This window comes from Synchiropus splendidus, chromosome 8, assembly GCF_027744825.2.
Source record: "Synchiropus splendidus isolate RoL2022-P1 chromosome 8, RoL_Sspl_1.0, whole genome shotgun sequence".
Classification (NCBI taxonomy): domain Eukaryota; kingdom Metazoa; phylum Chordata; class Actinopteri; order Syngnathiformes; family Callionymidae; genus Synchiropus; species Synchiropus splendidus.
Window position 1 is genome coordinate 19,062,501 of NC_071341.1, and position 21,559 is coordinate 19,084,059.

At 43.9% G+C, this 21,559-nt stretch overlaps 3 protein-coding genes across 3 annotated transcripts; all 3 read left to right on the forward strand.

The window, feature by feature from the left end:
* The first annotated feature begins 5,638 nt into the window (after window positions 1-5,638).
* Window positions 5,639-9,751, forward strand: LOC128763583 (extracellular calcium-sensing receptor-like). Its single transcript, XM_053872540.1, has 7 exons — window positions 5,639-5,844; window positions 5,906-6,070; window positions 6,521-6,641; window positions 7,363-8,160; window positions 8,226-8,456; window positions 8,588-8,711; window positions 8,838-9,751. The coding sequence occupies exons 1-7, from the start codon at window positions 5,639-5,641 to the stop codon at window positions 9,749-9,751; spliced, it is 2,559 nt and encodes an 852-aa protein (XP_053728515.1).
* Window positions 9,752-10,714: 963 nt separating this feature from the next.
* LOC128763461 (extracellular calcium-sensing receptor-like) lies at window positions 10,715-14,747 on the forward strand. Its single transcript, XM_053872244.1, has 6 exons — window positions 10,715-10,893; window positions 12,039-12,330; window positions 12,483-13,265; window positions 13,329-13,556; window positions 13,622-13,745; window positions 13,819-14,747. The coding sequence occupies exons 1-6, from the start codon at window positions 10,760-10,762 to the stop codon at window positions 14,745-14,747; spliced, it is 2,490 nt and encodes an 829-aa protein (XP_053728219.1). The 5' UTR covers window positions 10,715-10,759.
* A 1,527-nt stretch (window positions 14,748-16,274) lies between these two features.
* On the forward strand, window positions 16,275-19,454 carry LOC128763462 (extracellular calcium-sensing receptor-like). Its single transcript, XM_053872245.1, has 6 exons — window positions 16,275-16,474; window positions 16,532-16,820; window positions 16,882-17,688; window positions 17,756-17,983; window positions 18,068-18,191; window positions 18,535-19,454. Exons 1-6 carry the CDS (start codon window positions 16,275-16,277, stop codon window positions 19,452-19,454), a joined length of 2,568 nt encoding a protein of 855 aa, XP_053728220.1.
* Window positions 19,455-21,559: the final 2,105 nt, after the last annotated feature.

A 21,559-nucleotide genomic window follows, 5' to 3' on the forward strand; every position in this document is an offset into this window, starting at 1 on the left:
ATAGATAGATAGATAGATAGATAGATGTGCCTTTCTTCAAAACAACACTCTTGTTTGTGAACTTGTGAGAAAAACAATCATCAGGCTGCAGAAGTGCCTGCAGCAATAACAAGATGTGAGCAGCTTGCACCGGGGAAAAACTTCAACCTGTTATTTTGTATCTGGTGGAAAGTTCATCATCCCTAACCTGCCAATTTGGCCTTTTCTCGAGGGACAAAGCTGGACCGAGGGGCCGTGAGGGCAAGAGAAGACATGTGGCTGCCGACGACATGCGGCCCCTGGCAGTGGAACTCAGCAGGTGCACGGAACTAATTATTTCTTACTCTCCTCGTGACGTGGTTTACCTGTAGGTAATGAGTCAGAGCACAGCTGATGCCACCTTCAGCAACAACACAGCTGATGTGGTGGACTTCATCGGGTCTAAATGAAAACAGGTGGACAGAAATATGTCTACGTAAAGAGCTATTTCATCAAATAATAAAGATGCAATGGCTTTCTTTCACCAGGTCCAACACTGAAAAATCCCAGCATCACTTAGGATATAGGTCGACTGAGGGTCACAGTAGTGTTGCAGTCGAGACCCCCTAACCTGAGAACAAGACTGAGTCCAAACTCAATAAAGGCAAACTACTATTTTGTTCCAATGAGAGCATTACAGATCATTATGGAAAAATGACCACCATTACTTTTGCAAAAAGAAATCCATGCATCCATATGACCAATAGACTTGTGCCTCTGTATTCTGTATCCAGTTTGGTCTCACTCCCCTCATTGTCTTGGACTCAACTCTCTCTCAGAGTCTTGCACTTGGACATAGTCTCTGTACAGAAGGGATGGGCGACTCACGATAATTATCACGATAAATACATTTTCATTCTCTGCCATATGTTAGTCTCACTACAGTCTCTCTGTGTTATGATGAAACTTATTAGTGGAGTTTGTCTCGAACGCCATTATTTGTTTATGTTTAAATATAATAGTTAACTAAGTGTAGAGATGAGAAACTCAATGTTTCACGTCTCTGGTAGAAGCCGCTGGTGTCTGACAGGCTGCTCTGCCAGTTTTATTCAGGGGTTAAATTGAGCCCTCTGTCTGCTGTATCTCATGTCTCTGAACACTTTAACTATGGACCACATTTCCTAGATGCTATTGAAGAAATATGTGAATAAATGATCATTTAGTCATGTTCTATTCTCGAAATCATTATACATTCAGTCAGACCTTTGTCTTGCCTGATGGAAAACCTTTTCACAAGTTAACAGGCAAGGAACCACTTGACATGCTGCCCAGGAAATGAGGACCACAGATGCTAGATATTACCCCGTGGAGTCCATCTAAAGTCTGCATTTCAATGAAGAAACAAACAACGGTTCCGACACTCAGGTTGTCATTGGCAGTGCCGAGAAAGGACAAGATCAGAAATGTGAACATCAGAGCGACAACTTCTGTGGAGATCTTTATAGTTACAGATGTTTGGACGTGCGGAGAGGAGAGACAGCATCGGGTGTACCGGAAGAAGTGGGAAGAGGAAGGCAGCTTATGGGGCTTAAGGAAGTGGTGAAGATGAAGAAGACAGGTGTGACTAGAGAAGATGATCAAGGTGGAAGCAGTCTTGCTGCGGCGTCTCTTGAAGTGGCACAAAAGATTGCTCATATCTACAGCTTTGCTGAGCTCTTATAGAAATCTTCAAGGACATTTGAGAGCAACACACTTCAGCACAACTCTTGTCCTGTTAAGTAAGAATACTATGGAATTATAGCCGAAATACTATGGTGTGATCCAGTCTTCCCTCCGACTACCTCCAGTGTATTGGATTTAAAAAGAGCTCACTCAGCGTCGCCACGGCGGCGGGTTGAATGAAGACGTGTTTCAAAGGTGTCCCACAACAGACCTTCTATTTTCGATGACCTTAAGCAGGATGAGGCGCGGGCGGACTTTGTTATCTTTCGGCGGCGCAGGCTTATTGTCACTTCAGACAAGGACAAGAGATGCTCAAAATTCCAGGTGCTGTGTCAGGAGTTTGCCGAAGGGAATTTCATCAAAATGACAGAATAAGTTTGCAAAGAATAAGTTAACCTTTCTGCTGCGGATCAGGTTTCCAGGTTTCAAAACATTGTTTGGGAAGATACAGGGGCTCAGCCAGGAGCATTGTTCAGTGGCAGGGATGTATAATCTCTGCAAAATAATGAGGACACTGGACGGCACTTATAAATACACAGTGCTGTGCTGAGAATTATTCATGGACATGATGAATGGCGATAAAGCCGCTGATCTTTTAGGTCCATTAAACCAAAAGGAAGTGGTGATAGCGTGAGACATGAAGGAGAAGTAGAAAGGAAGGCAATAAAAACATTAAAGAAACAAAAATACATTTGTTAAATACGATAAAAGGGTGCGATCAGCTGAGGCAAAACAGTAGAAATTATCACGAATTATTGGCTATTATGATTGATTATTGCACATTGTTGGGAGAGAATGGCGCCCCCAAGTCTCAGACTGGAAATGTGCCATAGTGGGTTCGATTATTTCCATCTCTGCTGACAGCTGTTGCGCACATTAACCAGTAGGTGACAGCACAGACTGGTGAGTAACTACCCACTCGCCAATGCCTGCAATGGAAAACCTACCACTGACTCATGAGAGCCCCCTATGGGTCGTATAATGAAACTACACGGTGAAAATGTGCAGCTCTTCAATAACAATCTCGCTTTTCGCATCATCACATTAGTTAAAATGGCTTGGAAAATGTTTAAAGCAATGGCCTACACAGCACTCTCAACGTTGAACATGGTGCCGAACTTCTGCAGGGTGGTAGAGTTTATGATTTGGTTTGTTTATTTTATTAGATCGTCCTGTCTGGCCATGCAACGTTGGTCATTTGAAGTTGTTTTTTGAGTAAGAAAACAGACCTGGTCAATTTTTTGGAGAGGATTTCCTCCCCACACCACCTGATGTCTACATGCAGTTGGCCACAAGCCTTTTTTGGGAGCACATATCAGAAACACAGTTAAAAAAAACAGTTAACAAAGAGAAACAATATTGCACATTTAGGTTATATTCATGAACAGTCACAACATACACAGGGAAAGCACCTTCTCTTGCAAACATGGCTTCAGAAGCGGGAAAGAAATGACCAGTGTTTTGCTTGAAGCGGCCCTCCGTTCGGCCCCTAGGTAAATGTCTGCAAGGAAACATCAATAGTTTACTGTTGAAAGGCAGGAAATAATCTCCAAATATGAGGACGGCAATGCACTTCTTTTTTTGCAGCTTGGGGGAGCAAAATCCACCCCAAATGTTGTTGTTTTTTGTTTGTTTTAATAGAGAAAAGGCTGCATTTGTTTATCTCGTCATCTATTTTACACTAAACCTGTTAGCACTATTTATACTCATTTTGTTTTCACCTGTGAACAAATGAAGACTGCAGACATGTCAACGAAACGGTTTGATGGAATACTTGATGCAACCCTTGCCTCATACACAAATATATCTGATAAAACAACTCAATCTGTGAATCTAACTATAATAGAGCACCGTATAGAGGTGATGCAAGTCAAGAGGCCAAAGGCAACACTGGCTTGACCTTGATCTCTGGAGGAGCAAACATGATGCAACTGGCCGGATGGAAGAATTCAGGAGAGGAAAAGCAACACCTTGTCTCCAGCCAGGGAGGAGTCCAAGTCTGAAGGGAGTTGGAGAGCTTGTTAGCAGTGTTTGTTACATGAAGGAACTCGAAGTCATGGTCAGACCTCAGGCAATATCAAAATGAAATCCTCCGTTGAAAATACTCCCGAGACCACAGCCAGACAGACAAGCACAGATGGATGTTCCTTATGTTTAATTGAACTGCACCTTAGAGACCGTTTAACTAGCCTCGGTTGAAAAATAATAACATCTGATGCAATATCACTCACCTGGGTCATTGCCCAAGTGAAACGTGTTCCTTATTTATGTCACAGAAATGCTGTAAAGTTGTGACATCGCTGACAAAATAACGGGCTTAATAAGAGATCTAAATGAAATGTACTGGACTGCAATGATCCTCTGAGACTGCGAAGAGAAGCTCGCTGCTACTTTACTGCTGGGAAACTAAATCTTACATGACTGGATGAATATACTGATGAAATATTGAAAACAAGCTTGGATTTCTTTATTTAACCTCAGTGGCACTCAACCCTTTCAAACTTGTTATGCTAACAATTACCACAACAACAGCTAGCGATTAACACTATGAAAACAAGACAAGTAAAGCCAATGTTCCCTCTTCATTCTCTTTGGTGAAAGAGTTTAATGCTTTTATTCAACTCTTATTCAGCGCTAAAACAAATGCCATTAACACAAAACTAATTGCCCTTTTTGTCATTGAAAAACATGGGAGCCATGATAGATCCAGACCATGCACATAAATCCAGATTAATAATAAGAAATAAATCCTATCTCTCACTCTCCTGTCTATTTTTGAGGATTTTATTTATTTGCTTTTTATTGATTTAGTTTGGTCAAAATCAATTTTATTCATTTAAACAGTGATTTCTGTTTTGAACAGAAACACTAACTATAAAACGCATTCCTTTACATCCAGAACAGTATGAATGGAAAACCTGAATATTTTTTTCAGTTTTTTGAGTATATTTTATCAACAGCTTAGTACTATATAAAAGTAACAGATAGTGTTTGAACAACACTGTCCCAGTAAACGTTACGTTAAAATGTCTTTTATTTGACATGTATAATTAATAGCAGGTCAGTAAAACCTCCACTTAAGTCCCGCTGTGCACTGCAACAGTTGACAATTAAGGCAATTCAAGTCCAAGAAAATTGTTTTTCCAAGTTTGGACTCTGACTAACATCTGACTTAGGACCTGCTCGACTTACATCCACCTGTACTTACGACCACAGCAGCACGTAGCAGCTCGGCGTCGCGTGCAACAGCTACAGCAGCACAGTATCCCAGCATCTCACCCTCACACAGGGATCTACCACTACAGTAGTAGCTATAAACCTTGTGTTGGCTATTTTGAATGACATTCGACTTACGTTCCAATCTGACTTACGACCGGTCGGTTGGAACCGATCCCGGTCGTAAGTCGGATGTTGCTTACATATATTTTGGCCTCCTCTGAGGTGTAGTCTAAAACCTCTGATATGAGAGTGTTTGAATGTTGATTATATACTAAATATATTTCAGCATAATCCAATGCTCTTTCTCCACAGTTACAATAGCAAAGCCTTTAACTTGGTGATAAAGAGAGAATATCGTGACTGTCCTTGTTCACCAACATCAATAGCTTTATTTAAATCGACTATTTATACCATCATTTTATGCCTTCTTAAGTTGAGTTTTCTCCCTCTTTTGTTTAAGGAATCATTTTGCAAATAGGAATCTATCATCCGGTGCATCAGAAGCCAACATATTTCCCCAAAGAAACACTTGTGTTTTTAACTTAATATTCACAGCGGCATGTATCACAGAAGATTTCTCCAAAGGCCCTCCCACCTATCAGAAGTCATTGTATTGGCAGAGACCTATAATAATCTCTTGCATCAAAGTCCCTGAGGCTCTGTGTTTGATCGATGAACCATTATAAAATGCAGCGATACGGCAGAGTTTGGGGTCAGGGGGGGTCTGACATGAGCAGCTATGATTCTGACAACACCTCTGCTGCTTCTCTTCTCTCTGACTGTCAGAGGAGTGAAGTCACTTTGTCAGACCTACGGAACCAAAGAGCTCGCCCAGTTCTCTAAAGAGGGAGACGTCAACATCGGGGGGATCTTCTCTTTCCATCAGAACCCCGTTGATGTCAATCCACCCCTCAGCGTCAACCCAGGGAGTGTCCGCTGTGAAGGGTGAGATCAAAGGCACGCTGCTTTCCTCAAATGCTTTCTGTCTCTTCTCTGGTGCCCACAGACTCGACCCCGGTGAGCTGCAGTACGCGTTCACCATGATGTTTGCTATAGAGGAGATCAACAACAGCTCAGAGCTTCTGCCAGGCGTGAGGCTGGGCTACAGGATCTTTGACGCCTGCCCCAGCATCCCCCTGTCAATCAGAGCTTCCCTCAACCTAATGAACAGGTATTCTCAGTGCAGAACACTTCTAACTGATGAAAATGATCATCTATCATCACAAACACCTACAACACACATGTATCATTGCATTCAATAATACACTAATAAAAGGTTTTCTCACACACAAAGCTACATACTCATAAAACACCAGCTCATATAAAATGGTCTCCAACATACAGCATAGCTAGTTTTTATAAATATAAAACTCATGACATAAATGCTTCACATAGCTATTCAATACGTTTTAAAAAATATCATTATTTTTTGGGGAAAGAGAGCGCATCACAGATGGCCAGATATGAGGATGGATTCTGCAACATATTCAGATAAAAAAAATATTTTAAAAAGATTTAAAAGAGCAAAGAAAGCTATAACACTACTCAGAAATAATTTCCCTTCTGACAAGCTGCATCGTCCTGGGTCATGAATCTGACTGAGATATGACCTCCTGAACAGATATGAAAGCGGAGCCAGCAGCTGCAGCCGGCTGTCCACGGTACACGCTGTCATCGGGGAGACTACGTCCACCTCCACCATCGGCATCGCCCGCACGATGGGACCTTTTCATATACCCGTGGTGAGACTGTGGTGTGACGCCAGCTACAGATGAGCAGCGTCAAGCGTCCAAACTAAGACATGTGGAGTGTTTTTATTGTTGTTGTGAAACATAATCCATGCTATTCAAGAAGTTCTTGAGCTGCTTAACTGCATATGTTCTGATAAAGATACTGAGTAAATAAATTCCTAAAAGTATTTTTGATTTATAGTTCATTTTGATTTATTAAAGGTTTTTCAGGAGTTTTACATTTGCTCAAAATATTAAATGTAACATAACATAGCCTTCACAGTTAGTGTGACATCCTGAATTTTTTTTTTTACAAAAGAATTGTCTTTTATTCTCCAATTATTTATTCAAACATTGTTTGTTTTGTTTAGTTTAAATTTTTTGCTTTGTTTTATTTTAAAACTGTTAATAAAAAAAATTAAATTGTTTTGAATTATTGACTAAATTATTAGACTAAAAAACAATAACATAAATCTTAGCTTCTTGCATACAACGTCAAACAATTTATTTATCAATTTTTTGGTATATCATAAATTTCATAATTCATTAATTGAATTAATAATACTATATAATATACTAATTGATCAAGCGATATTAAATATATTAAATATATTTTTTAAATGGAAAATGGACATCAACAGGGAAATGTGTGAATGGAGTTTAAAATAAAATTTCCATACAAATGCACAGTGCATCATAACCTGCATCTCACTGTCAGCTGCTTGGATTTCAGATCAGCCACTCAGCCACATGCGCCTGCCTGAGCAACAGGCACGACTACCCCTCTTTCTTCAGAACCATACCGAGTGACCTTTACCAGAGCCGGGCGCTGGCTAAGCTGGTCAAGCACTTCGGCTGGACGTGGGTCGGGGCGATCAGAACCAACAGTGACTATGGCAACGAGGGCATGGCCACCTTCCTGGACGCGGCCGAAAGAGAAGGCGTGTGCGTGGAGTACTCCGTCGCTATTTACAGGACCGACCACAGAAAATGGTTCCTAGAGGTCGTGGATATAATAAAGAAATCCACCTCCAAGGTCATCGTGGCCTTCGCTGACGGCACCGACCTGGACATCCTGATTAAAGAGCTCCACGCTCAGAAGGTGACGGGCCTGCAGTGGGTCGGCAGTGAAGGCTGGATCACGTACCGCTACATTGCCTCGCCTGTTAACTACGCAGTGGTCCAGGGAGCTGTGGGATTTGCGGCACTCAATGCTCACATCCCGGGACTGCAGGAGTTCCTGGTGGACAGCAAGCCCTCCACAGCGCCTGGAAACCAGGGACTGTTGGAGCTGTGGGAGAAGGTGTTCAGCTGCAGCTGGGGGTCACCTCCGGCATGCACAGGCAGGGAGTCTCTCGGAGACACTAAGTCCCGCTTCACCGACATAACAGATGCCAGTCTGCTGAATAACGTCTACAAGGCGACGTACGCCATCGCACACGCGCTGCACATGCTCTACACTTGTGAGAATAACCTCGGGCCTTTTGAGAACAACTCATGTGCGGATAAGAAAAACGTTCAGCCGTGGCAGGTATTGAGACGGCCAGCGTGGAGGACGCATCTTCAGAACCCACAGAAACGTCTGTCTCTCTGCAGGTCCTGCATTATCTAACAAAGGTCAACTTCACCACAAAGATCGGTGACGAGGTCTTCTTCGATGAGCAGGGCGACCCGGTCGCCCGCTACGCTCTGGTGAACTGGCAGATGGACCAGACAGGTTACATTGTGTTCAAGACCATTGGCTACTACGATGCCTCCAAACCAGAAGGTCAACAGTTTGAGATGAAGTCAGGAGTGGAGGCCATCTGGGCAGGAAATAATCCAGAGGTACGGGCACTAATGTGGTTTCTAGGTGAGACTGCTGACCTCAGTAGCCATTTTGCATGATGCAGAAGAATGATGAGCAAATCAGGTTTCTCAGGAGTGAGGGTCGTGATATGTCATTGCTCCCCCTTCAGGTTCCTCGGTCCATCTGCAGCGAGCACTGCCTGCCAGGAACCCGCCGAGCGTTTGTTAAAGGGAAACCAGTCTGCTGCTTCGACTGCATCCTTTGTGCCGATGGAGAATTCAGCAACACCACAAGTGAGACAGCGGTGGCCCTCTCTCTCGCCGTGCTTGTGTTTCTGTTGGGAAAAATCCCCCTCAAAACTTTGCTGCTCTACCTGAAGATGCTGGTGTCCTTCAGCCTAAACGTGTGTATGATTTCAGATGCAGTGAAATGTGACAAATGTCTTCCTGAGTACAAATCCAACCAGGAGAGGAACAACTGTGACGCCAAAGCTGTCGAGTTCCTCACCTTCAGAGAACTGATGGGGATTCTTTTGGTCAGCTTCTCTGTGTTCGGTGCCTGCCTCGCGATGACCATCGCGCTGGTCTTCTTCCGCTACAGGCAGACTCCTATTATCAGAGCCAACAACTCGGAGCTCAGCTTCCTGCTGCTGTTCTCCCTGACCCTGTGCTTCCTGTGCTCCCTGACCTTCATCGGCCGGCCCACCGAGTGGTCCTGCATGCTCCGTCACACCGCCTTCGGCATCACCTTCGTCCTCTGCATCTCCTGTGTTCTTGGGAAAACTGTTGTTGTGTTGATGGCTTTTCGGGCGACACTGCCAGGAAGTTCTGTCATGAAGTGGTTCGGTCCCTTCCAACAGAGACTCAGTGTCCTGAGTTTTACTCTGCTGCAGGTTATAATTTGCATTCTGTGGCTAACCATTAATCCTCCGTATCCCATTAAGAACATGACCCACTATAAGGAGAGGATCATCCTGGAGTGTGCGCTCGGATCTCCGGTGGGCTTCTGGGCCGTGCTGGGATACATCGGGCTGCTCGCTATCCTCTGCTTCATTCTCGCCTTCTTAGCCAGGAAGCTGCCGGACAATTTCAACGAGGCCAAGTTCATCACCTTCAGCATGCTGATATTCTGCGCCGTCTGGATCACCTTCATCCCGGCGTACGTCAGCTCTCCAGGGAAGTTCACCGTGGCGGTGGAGATTTTCGCCATCCTGGCCTCCAGTTATGGGATGCTGTTTTGCATTTTCCTGCCCAAGTGCTACGTCATTTTGCTCAAACCGGAGAACAATACCAGGAAACACTTGATGGGGAAATTCACCTCAAGAGCCCTCTAGTGAACTCATCACATATGTTGTGTAAATTGACTAAAAACAAATTACTGTGTGTTACAGGAGCTTTTAAAAGGTGACAGGCAAGGGAGGACAGCAAGAATATTAGATAGAAGTGGAGGACATTTTAACAATACTTGAAATTAAATATTTTTTAAAAGGCCTTGTCATCTACTAAAACATATAAATAAACACAATAAATAAATAAAATAAATATAACACTGCAGGATTCCATTTCCACCAAAATAAATGGTGAAGGTGTCCCGCATTGCATTCCACACTTACATATGTTTTGCTTTAAGTTTACCACATTATTGCAAAACGACAGTGAAGAACAGACTTGAGCAAAGTGTGGCCTGCTTGTTATTCCACTCTTAGACACTTTTTCCATCAATAACTGATAGTCTATTTCACCTGTAGCCTTTTTAATCTTTGCACATTTTCTGCATTTGTTGTATTTTAAATAATTTCATATACAGTATGTATATGTTCAAGCTATATAGTATGTTATTAATAGTAATTCAATCAAAACATGTTGTCATTTCATTCATTTTTTTACTTTCTTATGATGAATAACATTTTCATTGCATTTCAATAAATCTGCTTTTTATGAAAAATGGATGTCAGGAACTTTCTCAGGAATGATCTCTCAAATGGAAAATTCAAAATGGCAAATGTGGCTGTATTTCAAATTAGGTAGCGCAACTATAATATAATTTTGCATAAAGATAAGTTTCGATATGTTTCTCACTGACTAATGGTCATAGAATAAATAACTGTTTATGAAAAAATGATATGCAAATACTAAAGTCAAAACAACTTTAATTCGATGTGTGTCCCTCCCACATTCCCCCCATCTCCTTATTCCTCACCTGATAAATACCAGCTCAGGTTTACATCCGCCAGCAGAGATTCACCGCTCACAAAATGACTCACTCACACCAGAGCTGCCTATATTTACTGCTCCTATTGTCTCTGTCCTGCTCTGAAGCTGAGGAGCCGTTCTGTCGGCGGATGGGGGAGAGTGAGAGACCCCAGCTGTCCAAAGAGGGGGACATCATGCTGGGGGCCATATTCTCCTTCCACAGCAGCTGGAGGGATAGACAGGACAACTACACACACAAGCCGCAGCCGCTGCAGTGCATCAGGTAAATCCAGAAATTCCATCATTTCATCCCATAAATACAACTTCAGAGGAAGATCTCAGATTACTGAAGGGGCCTCTCCACCAGACCTAGTCGGTAAATAAATGATAATGTTCTTCCCATTCTGCCTGTAGAACAATTTTCTTGGAAAGTAAATATTTATGAAAAGCTTAGTTTCGTGAAAGGTGAGAAATAAGAGCAAAATGAAGCAACAACTTAAAGACTTTCTAATGATAGTAACTTGCTCCTCACAAAATTCAGTTAGATTATTTATCCTTTCCATTCTGTTCTCCAGTGCTCCAGGCCAGTAGCTCACCATCAGATCAACATTTCCAGCACAAGTCTGTATACTGTGACTGTATACTGTTCATTGTATGAAGAACAAAACTACCAAACATTGGACATCAGTGAACAACAATAAAATACACTGAAGTCAATTTAACAGTTAAATATTACGCAGACAGGCCTCAATTCATTTCACTTTCTGTCTTTAAACAGTTAAAACTGAACTCACTGAACTGAGACTCAATTCTTTTCATCACACTTTACTTCACAGACCGAGGTTTTGAAAATGACTGTGAGCTTTCAGTTCAATTCACTTTCATAAAGTTATGTATATGAAATATCTGCATGAATTAATTCAGGTTCTGATCACAGCCTTGAGAAAACACAAAGTAATGTGCTCAATCCAAAGATTTCAAGAATATAGACAAATATAGCAATGACATAATGGAAAAAATATAGCAGCTTATAATTATGTTATTACATTTTAATGTTTATACTTAATTAAAATGAACCGCTGAGGTTTTCATTGTCCTCTTATTTTAGTATTGAGATTAAAGTGAAAAACATTCATTACATTTTAAACCGACTCTGGAACTGTGACTGACTGGATGTTCATTAATATTAAACTATTTTTGCAGAACGCTGAAATAAGGAAAACCTCTGAGAATCTTTTAACTTGAGTGTTTGACCTTAGGAGCGATTTCTATGATTTCATCCATTCATTCAGGTTCCTTTTCAAGTGAATCCAACGTCAATAAAACCATGTATTTGTACTTTGTAAATTAAAAAAAAATGAACTGTGATAATTCCTGGAGTTGTCTTTGTGTGACACATACAAAGCCAGTAAACCCCTCTGTGTCCAGTGTAAACTTCAGGGGTTTCCAGTTTGCACAGGCGATGCTGTTCGCCATCGAAGAGATAAACAACAGCACTGATCTGCTCCCCGGCGTCTCGCTTGGTTACAAGATCTACGACTCCTGTGGATCCATTGCCCAAGGAGTGAGGGCAGCCCTGGCCCTGGCTAACGGCCAACAGGCTGGAGCCGCGAACGCCTCCTGCAGCCGCCCGGCACAGGTCGTGTCGATTTTGGGGGAGACCTCATCCTCACCTTGTATGGCCATCGCCACAGTCGTCGGAACGTTTCACATCCCACTGGTTAGTAGAGTGAATAAATGGAGCGGTTTTCAGATGGCCACCTGACAAGTCTTCCCACTGGGCATTCAGGTCCCCAGCCATGAAAAGAAAGCGTCCTCCCTTGAATGGACTGCAGTTTATTGCCTCATTCATGGTCTTTTTTTCCTGTCCAGATCAGCCACTTTGCCACCTGCGATTGTCTGAGCGATAAAGTCAAATATCCGTCCTTTCTTCGGACCATTCCCAGCGACTACTACCAGAGCAGAGCGCGGGCCCAGCTGGTCAAGCACTTCGGCTGGACCTGGGTGGGAGCAATACGAACCAATGACGATTACGGCAACAACGGGATGGACGTTTTCATAGAAAGTGCCCAGCGACTGGGCATCTGCCTGGAGTACTCCGAATCCTTCTTCAGGACCGATCCACCCGACAAAATACACAAGATCATAAAGACCATCCAAGGTTCCACCTCGAAAGTGATTGTTGCGTTCATGTCGCACCTGGACATGGACCTGCTGATAGAAGAGTTGACCCGGCACAACTTGAGCGGGTACCAGTGGGTGGGATCGGAGAGCTGGATCTTCGACTCCCAAATAGCTGCACTGGATAGACAGCGCATCTTAGATGGTGCTGTTGGTCTTTCCATCCCTAAAGCGAACGTCACTGGCATGAGAGAGTTCATTTTGGAGGTCCAGAGACTTAACTTGTCCAGTGATGAATTCTTCACTCAGTTTTGGGAGGAGCTATTCAACTGTAAGTTTGAGGTAAACTCATCGGGTGTGGTGTGCACTGGTTCAGAGGAGCTCACGGGAGTGTCCAACAGTTTCACTGACATGTCACTCATGCCCATATTTAGCAACGTGTATAAAGGCGTTTACGCAGCAGCCCACGCGCTTCATAACATCCTGGGATGTGAGCAAAAATGTGACACCAACGTGAAGCTGGAACCTTCCACAGTAAGTACAACTGAGGTTTGATAGTGAGTGCTTTAGGTTGAGTGATCAAAATGAGTCTGTCAGATTTTACAGGAAATGAAAAGGATTCGATTCAAAACCAAGGATGGCCTTGAGGTGTATTTCAATGAAAATGGAGACCCGTCAGCAAAGTATGAGGTGATAAATTGGCAGCGGGCGGAAAATGGAGCAGTGGCGTTTGTCCCAGTCGGGTTCTATGACGCGACCCTACCGGAGGACCGGCAGCTGCGTGTCGATGACAGGTCATTCATTTGGGCTAACAACTCCAATGAGGTAAACCACCACATTCAACAAACTAAAAAAGCCTTCATTAAAGCATTGGTGCTCCGATTCTTTAGGTTCCAATATCAGTTTGCAATGACAAATGTTCCAGAGGGACACGTCGAGTTCTCCAAAAAGGAAGACCAGTCTGCTGCTACGACTGCGCCAAGTGTGCAGACGGAGAGTTCAGCAACACAACAGGTCACATGATGGCCAGACTGTTCATAATGCCGCAGAAGGAAGACATGTTCAGTGACTGTGTGAACCTTTGCAGATGCCGTCACGTGCGAGCCGTGCCACCCAGACTTCTGGTCCAATGAGAGCAGGGATAAGTGCGTGAAGAAGGAGACAGAGTTCTTGTCATACCAGGAGATCATGGGCGTGCTTCTCTCTGCGGCATCTTTGTTTGGAACTCTGATGACGTCATGTGTGGCATTCATTTTCTTCAGACACAGAAGAACGCCACTCGTTCGGGCAAACAACTCCGAGCTGAGCTTCCTGCTGCTCTTCTCCTTGACTCTGTGTTTCCTCTGCTCCCTGACGTTCATCGGCCGGCCGTCGGAGGCGTCCTGCATGCTGCGGCACACAGCCTTCGGCATCGCGTTTGTGCTCAGTATCTCATGCGTTCTGGGCAAAACCCTGGTGGTGCTGATGGCTTTTCGCTCCAAAGGCCCCAGCAGGGCTGTCATGAAGTGGTTCAGCCCGGCGCAGCAGCGACTCAGCGTTTTAAGTCTGACTCTGATCCAAGTCATCATCTGCATCATCTGGCTGCTAACGTCTCCTCCTTTTCCGTTCAAGAACGTTGCTGAATTCAAGAACAAAATCATCTTAGAGTGCGCCGTGGGTTCAGCTGTGGGCTTCTGGGCTGTTCTGTTTTACATTGGGCTCTTGGCTTTGTTCTGTTTTGTTCTGGCCTTCCTGGCTCGGAAACTTCCTGACAACTTCAACGAAGCTAAATTCATCACCTTTAGCATGCTGATATTTTGTGCAGTGTGGATCACCTTCATCCCAGCCTACGTCAGCTCCCCTGGCAAGTTCAGCGTGGCCGTGGAGATATTCGCTATACTGGCGTCCAGTTTTGGGCTGCTGTTTTGCATTTTCTTGCCCAAATGTTATGTTCTGTTATTGAAGCCGCAGAAGAACACCAAAAAGAGCGTGATGGGAAAAGGGGCGTCGAGCACATCTAAACGACGTAAGATTTAAAAAAGGTTAATCTAGCTGCTAAAATGATACCTTTCTCATAAAATCGCTCTTTTGTAACCAAGATTTAAAGTTGATTTACTTGCTGTTGGTAGTCCTTTTATCGCTTTGACACTTGAGGACGTGAGGAAGCATGTTTATACTGTAAGTGCTAGTACGAACATGAGTGAGGTCTAGTTGTTTGTTAAGTTTCAGCATTCATATAAAGGCGATTTTATATCCATATATTCAGAAATATTTTAGAATTCAGCTGCTTCATTTTCATAACTGCAAAAGCAAGTGGAAAAAAAAAGTTTAACTAAAAGATAAAGGAACAAATATTTCCACAAAACTACTTACAACATCAACAGAGGTCGAGAAAAGGAAGAAGAGAGAGCGGAGACGGTGAAGAAGACTGACACCTGGTGATCTGCGACAGACGCATGTGTGACAGAGAGGCTTCATGGGACAGTGGAAGACAGCAAATAGAAGAAGATACTGTGGTCATTGTCGGTCACTGAAAAGGACAAGCTTAGAAATGAGTCTGTGTCAGAGTTCAGTGTCAAGTTAGAAGCTGAACTTGAGGTGGCCACATGGTTTGGACCCATACAGAGCAGAGACAGTGTTGGACAAAGAATTTTACAAATGACGGCAAGTACAAGAGTGCAAGAACCAGGTACATGCATGTGATAAATGAGTACATGCAGTGGACACAGAGTGAAGACACAGGGTGACAGAAATTCGAAGAGTTTGTTGTTCTCTTGTCACTCTTACTTCCTATCGCTCCACATATGGAGCATGTAAAGCTGATTCAGCTCATTTAAGACCAAACAGATCATGTCTTTTAATAAAATATCTTCACTCTTTCATTTGGTGATTCATTGTTGGCAGAGAAATGCTTAAACTGACAGTAAAAACAATGACTGCTTTGTGAGGTCACACATGGAATGGATGAAAGTCACCACAAAGGTCAGAGGTCATCAGTTTCCATCTCAACTCCCCACATCCAAACTCCTGCAGTCATCACACCACGTGCATTTGTTTGCAAATGTCTCAAATTCGTCATTCAAACCCAAACATAAAGTTAGTGAGGCCCCCTCTTTGAGTTTGGTTGTGAAGAGGCTTCTGCTTCAGGAAATAACACTTGTCCTGGTGCTCACTTATGTATCAGTAAATTCATTCAGTATGAATTCAGTGTGAATAAATGGTGTGATGCATATGTGGATAAAACAATTGTGTTTTCTAGTTGAGAGAGGAACTAAATCTACTTTCACACATGAACTCACTTCATGAATCACACAATTATTTTTTGAGATTTAAACGGTGCAACAGTTTCAAGAGCAACAGTTTCTTCCACGAAAATAAATCTCAGATGTAGATAAACGACACACCAGCTGTTTTTCACAATTTTTGCTTGTCTCCACCTGATTGGCTGCCTCTGCTCCCATGAGACATCAGATCCACCTTGACAAACGTCTCCACGCCACTGATTGTGTATAAAATCCCGTCATGAGCTGAAGAGACGGTTGGACGGACCTGCAGAGGAGCAACATGTCAGTGTTGACTCTGCTTCTCTTCGCTCTACTGACAGCTGAAGGAGACTCAAAGTGTCGGTTGTACGGCTCTGAGAATCCGCCAGAGCTGTTCCAGGACGGTGACCTTGTTATCGGAGGGATCTTCTCATTCCGTACGGGGCAGGACTACACCGTTAATACGTTTGAAAGTTTTCCAGAAATGCGGAAATGCAAAAAGTATGCTCTTGTGTTGCAGTTGCCGATGTGCTTGTATTGATTGTTTGGAACTTTCAGCTTTAATTTCAGAGAATTCAAGTTTGCTCAAACCGTGATATTCGCCATAAACCAGATCAACGCCAACCCTGACATCCTCCCGAACATCAAGCTTGGCTACAAAATCTACGACAGCTGTGGAACTATGGACATCTCACGCGCGGCTTTGGCTCTGGTGAGTGGACAGAAGGCGGAAATCCTCGATGGGAATTGCACCAACAGCCAGTCAGTCCAGGCGATCCTGGGACACTCAGGATCTCGTCCGACCATCGCATTTGCCCGAGTGGTTGGTCTTTTCCGCGTGCCAGTGGTGAGTGTGAAGAGCTCAACTACCAAAACATTCGCTCTGTCACATCTGCTTTTCATTGCAGATCAGCCACTTTGCCACGTGTGCCTGCCTCAGCAACAGGAAAGAGTACCCGACTTTTTTCCGAACTATCCCAAGTGACTACTACCAGAGCCGTGCCCTGGCAAAGCTGGTCCGGCACTTTGGTTGGACCTGGATTGGAGCCATCGCTGTGAGAAATGTATACGGCTTCAACGGCATTTCTGCATTCATCCAAGCTGCAGAGGATTACGGAGTCTGTGTCGAGTATTCAGAAGCCTTTTCCTCCTCAGACCCGCCCGATGAGTTGAATAGAATAGTGACAGTCATCAAAAAAGCCACCTCTAAAGTCATCGTGGCTTTTGTGTCTCACAGAGAGATTAAATTGCTGGCAGATGAGCTGTACAGACAGAACATCACTGGGCTGCAGTGGCTCGGAAGTGACGCCTGGATCACAGATCACTCTCTCACTGACATCCAGGGCCAAAGCGTCCTGTTGGGATCTCTCGGGTTCACAGTCAGCAAGGCTGAAATCCCAGGGCTGGGAGAATACCTGAGGCAGCTCCACCCGACTCAATTTCCCGAGAGTCGGTTTGTGCGGGATTTCTGGGAGGAAGTGTTCGACTGCTCTCTCAATGGATCAGAGGGCAAGAGGCCGTGCGACGGCTCGGAGACTTTACACAGTGTCCACTCGCAGTTCACTGACGTGTCAGAGCTGAGATTCACCAACAACGTCTATAAATCAGTCTACTCTGTAGCTCACGCTCTCGACAATCTACTCAACTGCGAGGAAGGCAGTGGGCCTTTTCCCAACGGGAGCTGTGCTGATCGTAAACACATCCAGCCCTGGCAGGTGAGGAAATACATCTTGAACTTGAGGACGACAGAGTTTCTCTATTTTATTGCCTATTCTTCTCAAGGTGCTGCACTATCTGAGCACGGTCAACTTCACCACCCGGGCTGGAGAGAGGGTTTACTTTGACAGCAACGGTGACTCTCCGGCCAGATATGAGTTAGTTAACGTACAGACGACGGACAGAGGAATCATGGCGGGAACAACAGTCGGCATTTACGACGCTTCCCTGCCGGAGGGTCAACAGTTCATCATGAATGAAAAACCTGTCACGTGGGGTGGTGGTCACTCGGAGGTAAAGGAATAGTGACCGCCTTCACTATGTTAACGTTTGCGTCGTCTGATAAGTTCGCAAGTGTATCCTGTTTTTGTGTCACAGATACCCTTGTCAGTCTGCAGTCAGAGCTGTCCTCCTGGGACCCAGAAGGTCCTCCAGAAAGGAAGACCTGTCTGCTGCTACGATTGCATCCTCTGCCCGGCAGGAGAGATCAGTAATGTGACCGGTAAGATCCAAAATGCACCACAAAGAGGCTGCAAACTCATTATTTGGAGCTTTGTCTTGATAGCAGCCACAATTTTTGGAAGCAGTCAGCAGTATGATAAACAGCACAAGTTCAAATCCTGCCCGGAATGACGATGATTATTTTTGTAGGAGGTTCAAATGTAAAGGTGACCAGCGTGTGGCTTGTAAAATCATTTCGGTTCTTTTCATTATTGAGACAAAAGGAGGGCAAACTTCTGAATCAACTCATTCGAAGCAAACTTAAACCTCTTAGTATTTAGTCACAAAAAGTATCAGAGCAGACACCTAGACAGTGTAAGAAGTGTCTCTTTGTTTCTCCACAGATTCCATAATCTGCCTGAAGTGCCCTGCAAGGTTCTGGTCCAACACACAAAGAGACACCTGCGTCCTGAAAGAAGTGGAATTTCTATCCTACAAAGAAATTCTTGGTGGTCTTTTAGTCTTGTTTTCCCTCCTGGGAGTTTTTCTGACAATGATTGTCACGCTGGTGTTTTACTGCCACAAAGAGACTCCGTTGGTACGGGCCAACAACTCTGAGCTGAGCTTCCTCCTGCTCTTCTCGCTCAACCTGTGCTTCCTGTGCTCCCTCACCTTCATCGGGCGGCCCAGTTCGTGGTCGTGCATGCTGCGTCACACTGCGTTCGGCATTACTTTCGTGCTCTGTATCTCATGCGTGTTGGGGAAAACCCTCGTGGTGTTGATGGCGTTCAGAGCCACACTTCCAGGCAGCAAAATGATGAAATGGTTCGGGCCTGTTCAGCAGAGAATCAGTGTTGTTGCTTTCACTCTTGTCCAAGTCGTGACCTGCATCCTCTGGCTCAGCATCAACCCTCCATTTCCCTCCGAGAACATGCTGCTGTACAACGATCGAATCATCCTGGAGTGTGATCTGGGTTCGGCGGTGGGCTTCTGGGCTGTGCTCGGGTACATCGGACTTCTGGCCCTGCTGTGTTTCGTGATCGCCTTCTTGGCAAGAAAGCTGCCGGACAATTTCAACGAGGCCAAGTTCATCACCTTCAGCATGCTGATATTCTGCGCCGTCTGGATCACCTTCATCCCGGCGTACGTCAGCTCCCCCGGGAAGTTCACCGTGGCCGTGGAGATTTTCGCCATCCTGGCTTCCACTTACGGACTTCTGTTCTGTATATTTTTACCCAAATGCTTCATCATTTTGTTTAAACCCGAACTCAACACGAAGAAACATATCATGGGGAAATCGGCTAACACTGAAGTACGTTACTGACTGTGTTAGTGTCTGTCGCACATCGTCACGGCACTTTTTCCTTGGTTGATGATCTTCTGGTCACCAGAAAAATCATGAAAAAATATTCAGATTTTCAATAATTATTGCAATAATTGTAAAGTGTAAAATGGGTAATAAAAAAAACCTCAGTTTAATTCAACTTAAAATGTCTCTAACACCTTTGTGTTTCTGATCCTCACATGCAGTTTCCTTTCAACATAACTTTTTCAGTCACTATTTTCAATCTTTAAGCAAGGCATTTCTTTTCAATTCCAATAATTTAATAATAAAGAATTGAAATGTAACAATGTGGGCATCTAATATGACATATTTAAAATCGAATTATACATTTCAAAAAACTCATTCCCTTAAAAATCTCTTAATATCATGCAATATTGCAAACTGAAGTCATTTGAGCTGGTTATTCCAAAATAACATTTTTTAAAATCTATTTTCCTCAAGCTATTTCCATAAGCTTTCGGTGAATTTTTGAATATACACTCCAGTAATATTCTGCTTGGATGTAAAAGCCAAATTAATTCACAATAAAATTACTATTTAATATTTAAACATGCAGTGTATATCATTTTAATTTGACTTTGACCTCATGCTTGTTGACAGGAGATGAGAGGCCTGACTGTGGCCCCGGGGCCTCCGGAGTCCCAGTTCGTGGTCTGCTAACTGTTGAATAAGCCTGATGTTTGTCAAATATTCCCATGACACATTTTTTAAAATGATGCAACACCAAATGAAGCAAAAACAAAAGGAAGAACAACAGGGAAATGAGCCCCTTTGCGAGCGGAGGACAGATTTGTGACCGGCGGGCAAGTGCCTTAGGTCTGGAAGTCAGATCCGACACGCACTCTCCTGAGACGAAACATCACAACATAATGAGTTCCGCGTCCAAACAACAGGAGTGAAGGCGGCATGTTTCCCCAAGAAACCATCTTTAATTAAAACTTCTGTCACAACCGGTTAAGTGGGCGCTTCACCTAACTGATCCCTCTGCTGCACTAAGACATCTGTTACCTTTTTCATCGGAGCTCGTGCCTCACGTTCCATCCTGCTTCCTCATGCTTGGGTCTTACGTGAACACAGTTGAAGGAAGAATAAATATCATTGAGTCCAGAATAAAAGAGTCGACAGAAATACATTTTTGTGTTCAGATCAAGTGATCTTATTTGACCCAAAGATGTCGGACTAAAACTTCTGCCCTCTCTTCACTAGCGACCGCTGCATCACCATGAGTTTTCCAAACTTAACTGCAACAGGCCCCACCATGAGTTGTGCTCCCTCTGGACAGCTTTTACTGTGTCCCTGTCTCCTCAGTGTCATTACATTGTTTTTTTAATAATATATATATGGATAAAGCATGGAAAAGCCAAGACTCAGGTCAAGTGCTGTATGGTGGCCCTGAAGGGCAAATGTCAATCAAAAAGAAAAGCACAACCACAAAAACATTCACAAAAACTAAAGTGCCTTTACAAGGGCAAACACAACGTTACAAAAACAAAGGCACATTCACAACCACAGGCTCGCTATTACAAAATATTGAGTAAATATCAAGTTGTCCTCATGTTTTGGCAGATTCAGAAACGCCTTAAATGACATCCGTCATCTTAACTGTGCACAACAGGAGCTGGATTACCATAATTTCCGGACCATAGAGCGCATGGGAATACATGCGGCACACACTAATTTTAAGAAGCAAAATAGATCGCAGCGGTCGGTGAACCGCGGATGCAGTGGTGCAGTCTGCGCCGTAGAAAGGTCAGTGGTGCACCCGGCTTCAAAGAGCTTTTCAAAACTAGTTTTGAAAATGGCTTCGGCATCGAGACTGACTCATGAAACAAACAAAGCAATGTTCTGAACTTGAATCATGAACTCCTGGCATCTTTTATTCACATTAAAGCGCTCGAAATGCGCTTTTTTTCACCCGTGAGCCCGAAGTTCCGACACCACATCCAATCTCAGCAGTTGCTTCTCGACTCCAGACCATCCAGGAGATGGAAGCTGCACACACATGGGCAAAAACAGCACATTTTGAGTGCTTTATGGGTAAATAAAAAGCCTCTGATTTCATCTGATATCAGCCTGTAAAAATC

What these genes read in the sequence shown, in the direction of transcription:
- LOC128763583 (XM_053872540.1), top strand. Translation starts at nt 5,639, where the DNA reads ATGATTCTGACAACACCTCTGCTGCTTCTCTTCTCTCTGACTGTCAGA. An exon ending in GGGAGTGTCCGCTGTGAAGG is followed by an intron (nt 5,845 to 5,905) that starts GTGAGATCAAAG and finishes TGGTGCCCACAG; the next exon opens with ACTCGACCCCGGTGAGCTGC. An exon ending in AAAACGTTCAGCCGTGGCAG is followed by an intron (nt 8,161 to 8,225) that starts GTATTGAGACGG and finishes GTCTCTCTGCAG; the next exon opens with GTCCTGCATTATCTAACAAA.
- LOC128763461 (XM_053872244.1), top strand. Translation starts at nt 10,760, where the DNA reads ATGGGGGAGAGTGAGAGACCCCAGCTGTCCAAAGAGGGGGACATCATG. An exon ending in CAGCCGCTGCAGTGCATCAG is followed by an intron (nt 10,894 to 12,038) that starts GTAAATCCAGAA and finishes CTCTGTGTCCAG; the next exon opens with TGTAAACTTCAGGGGTTTCC. An exon ending in GAACGTTTCACATCCCACTG is followed by an intron (nt 12,331 to 12,482) that starts GTTAGTAGAGTG and finishes TTTCCTGTCCAG; the next exon opens with ATCAGCCACTTTGCCACCTG.
- LOC128763462 (XM_053872245.1), top strand. Translation starts at nt 16,275, where the DNA reads ATGTCAGTGTTGACTCTGCTTCTCTTCGCTCTACTGACAGCTGAAGGA. An exon ending in AACACATCCAGCCCTGGCAG is followed by an intron (nt 17,689 to 17,755) that starts GTGAGGAAATAC and finishes ATTCTTCTCAAG; the next exon opens with GTGCTGCACTATCTGAGCAC. An exon ending in AGAGATCAGTAATGTGACCG is followed by an intron (nt 18,192 to 18,534) that starts GTAAGATCCAAA and finishes GTTTCTCCACAG; the next exon opens with ATTCCATAATCTGCCTGAAG.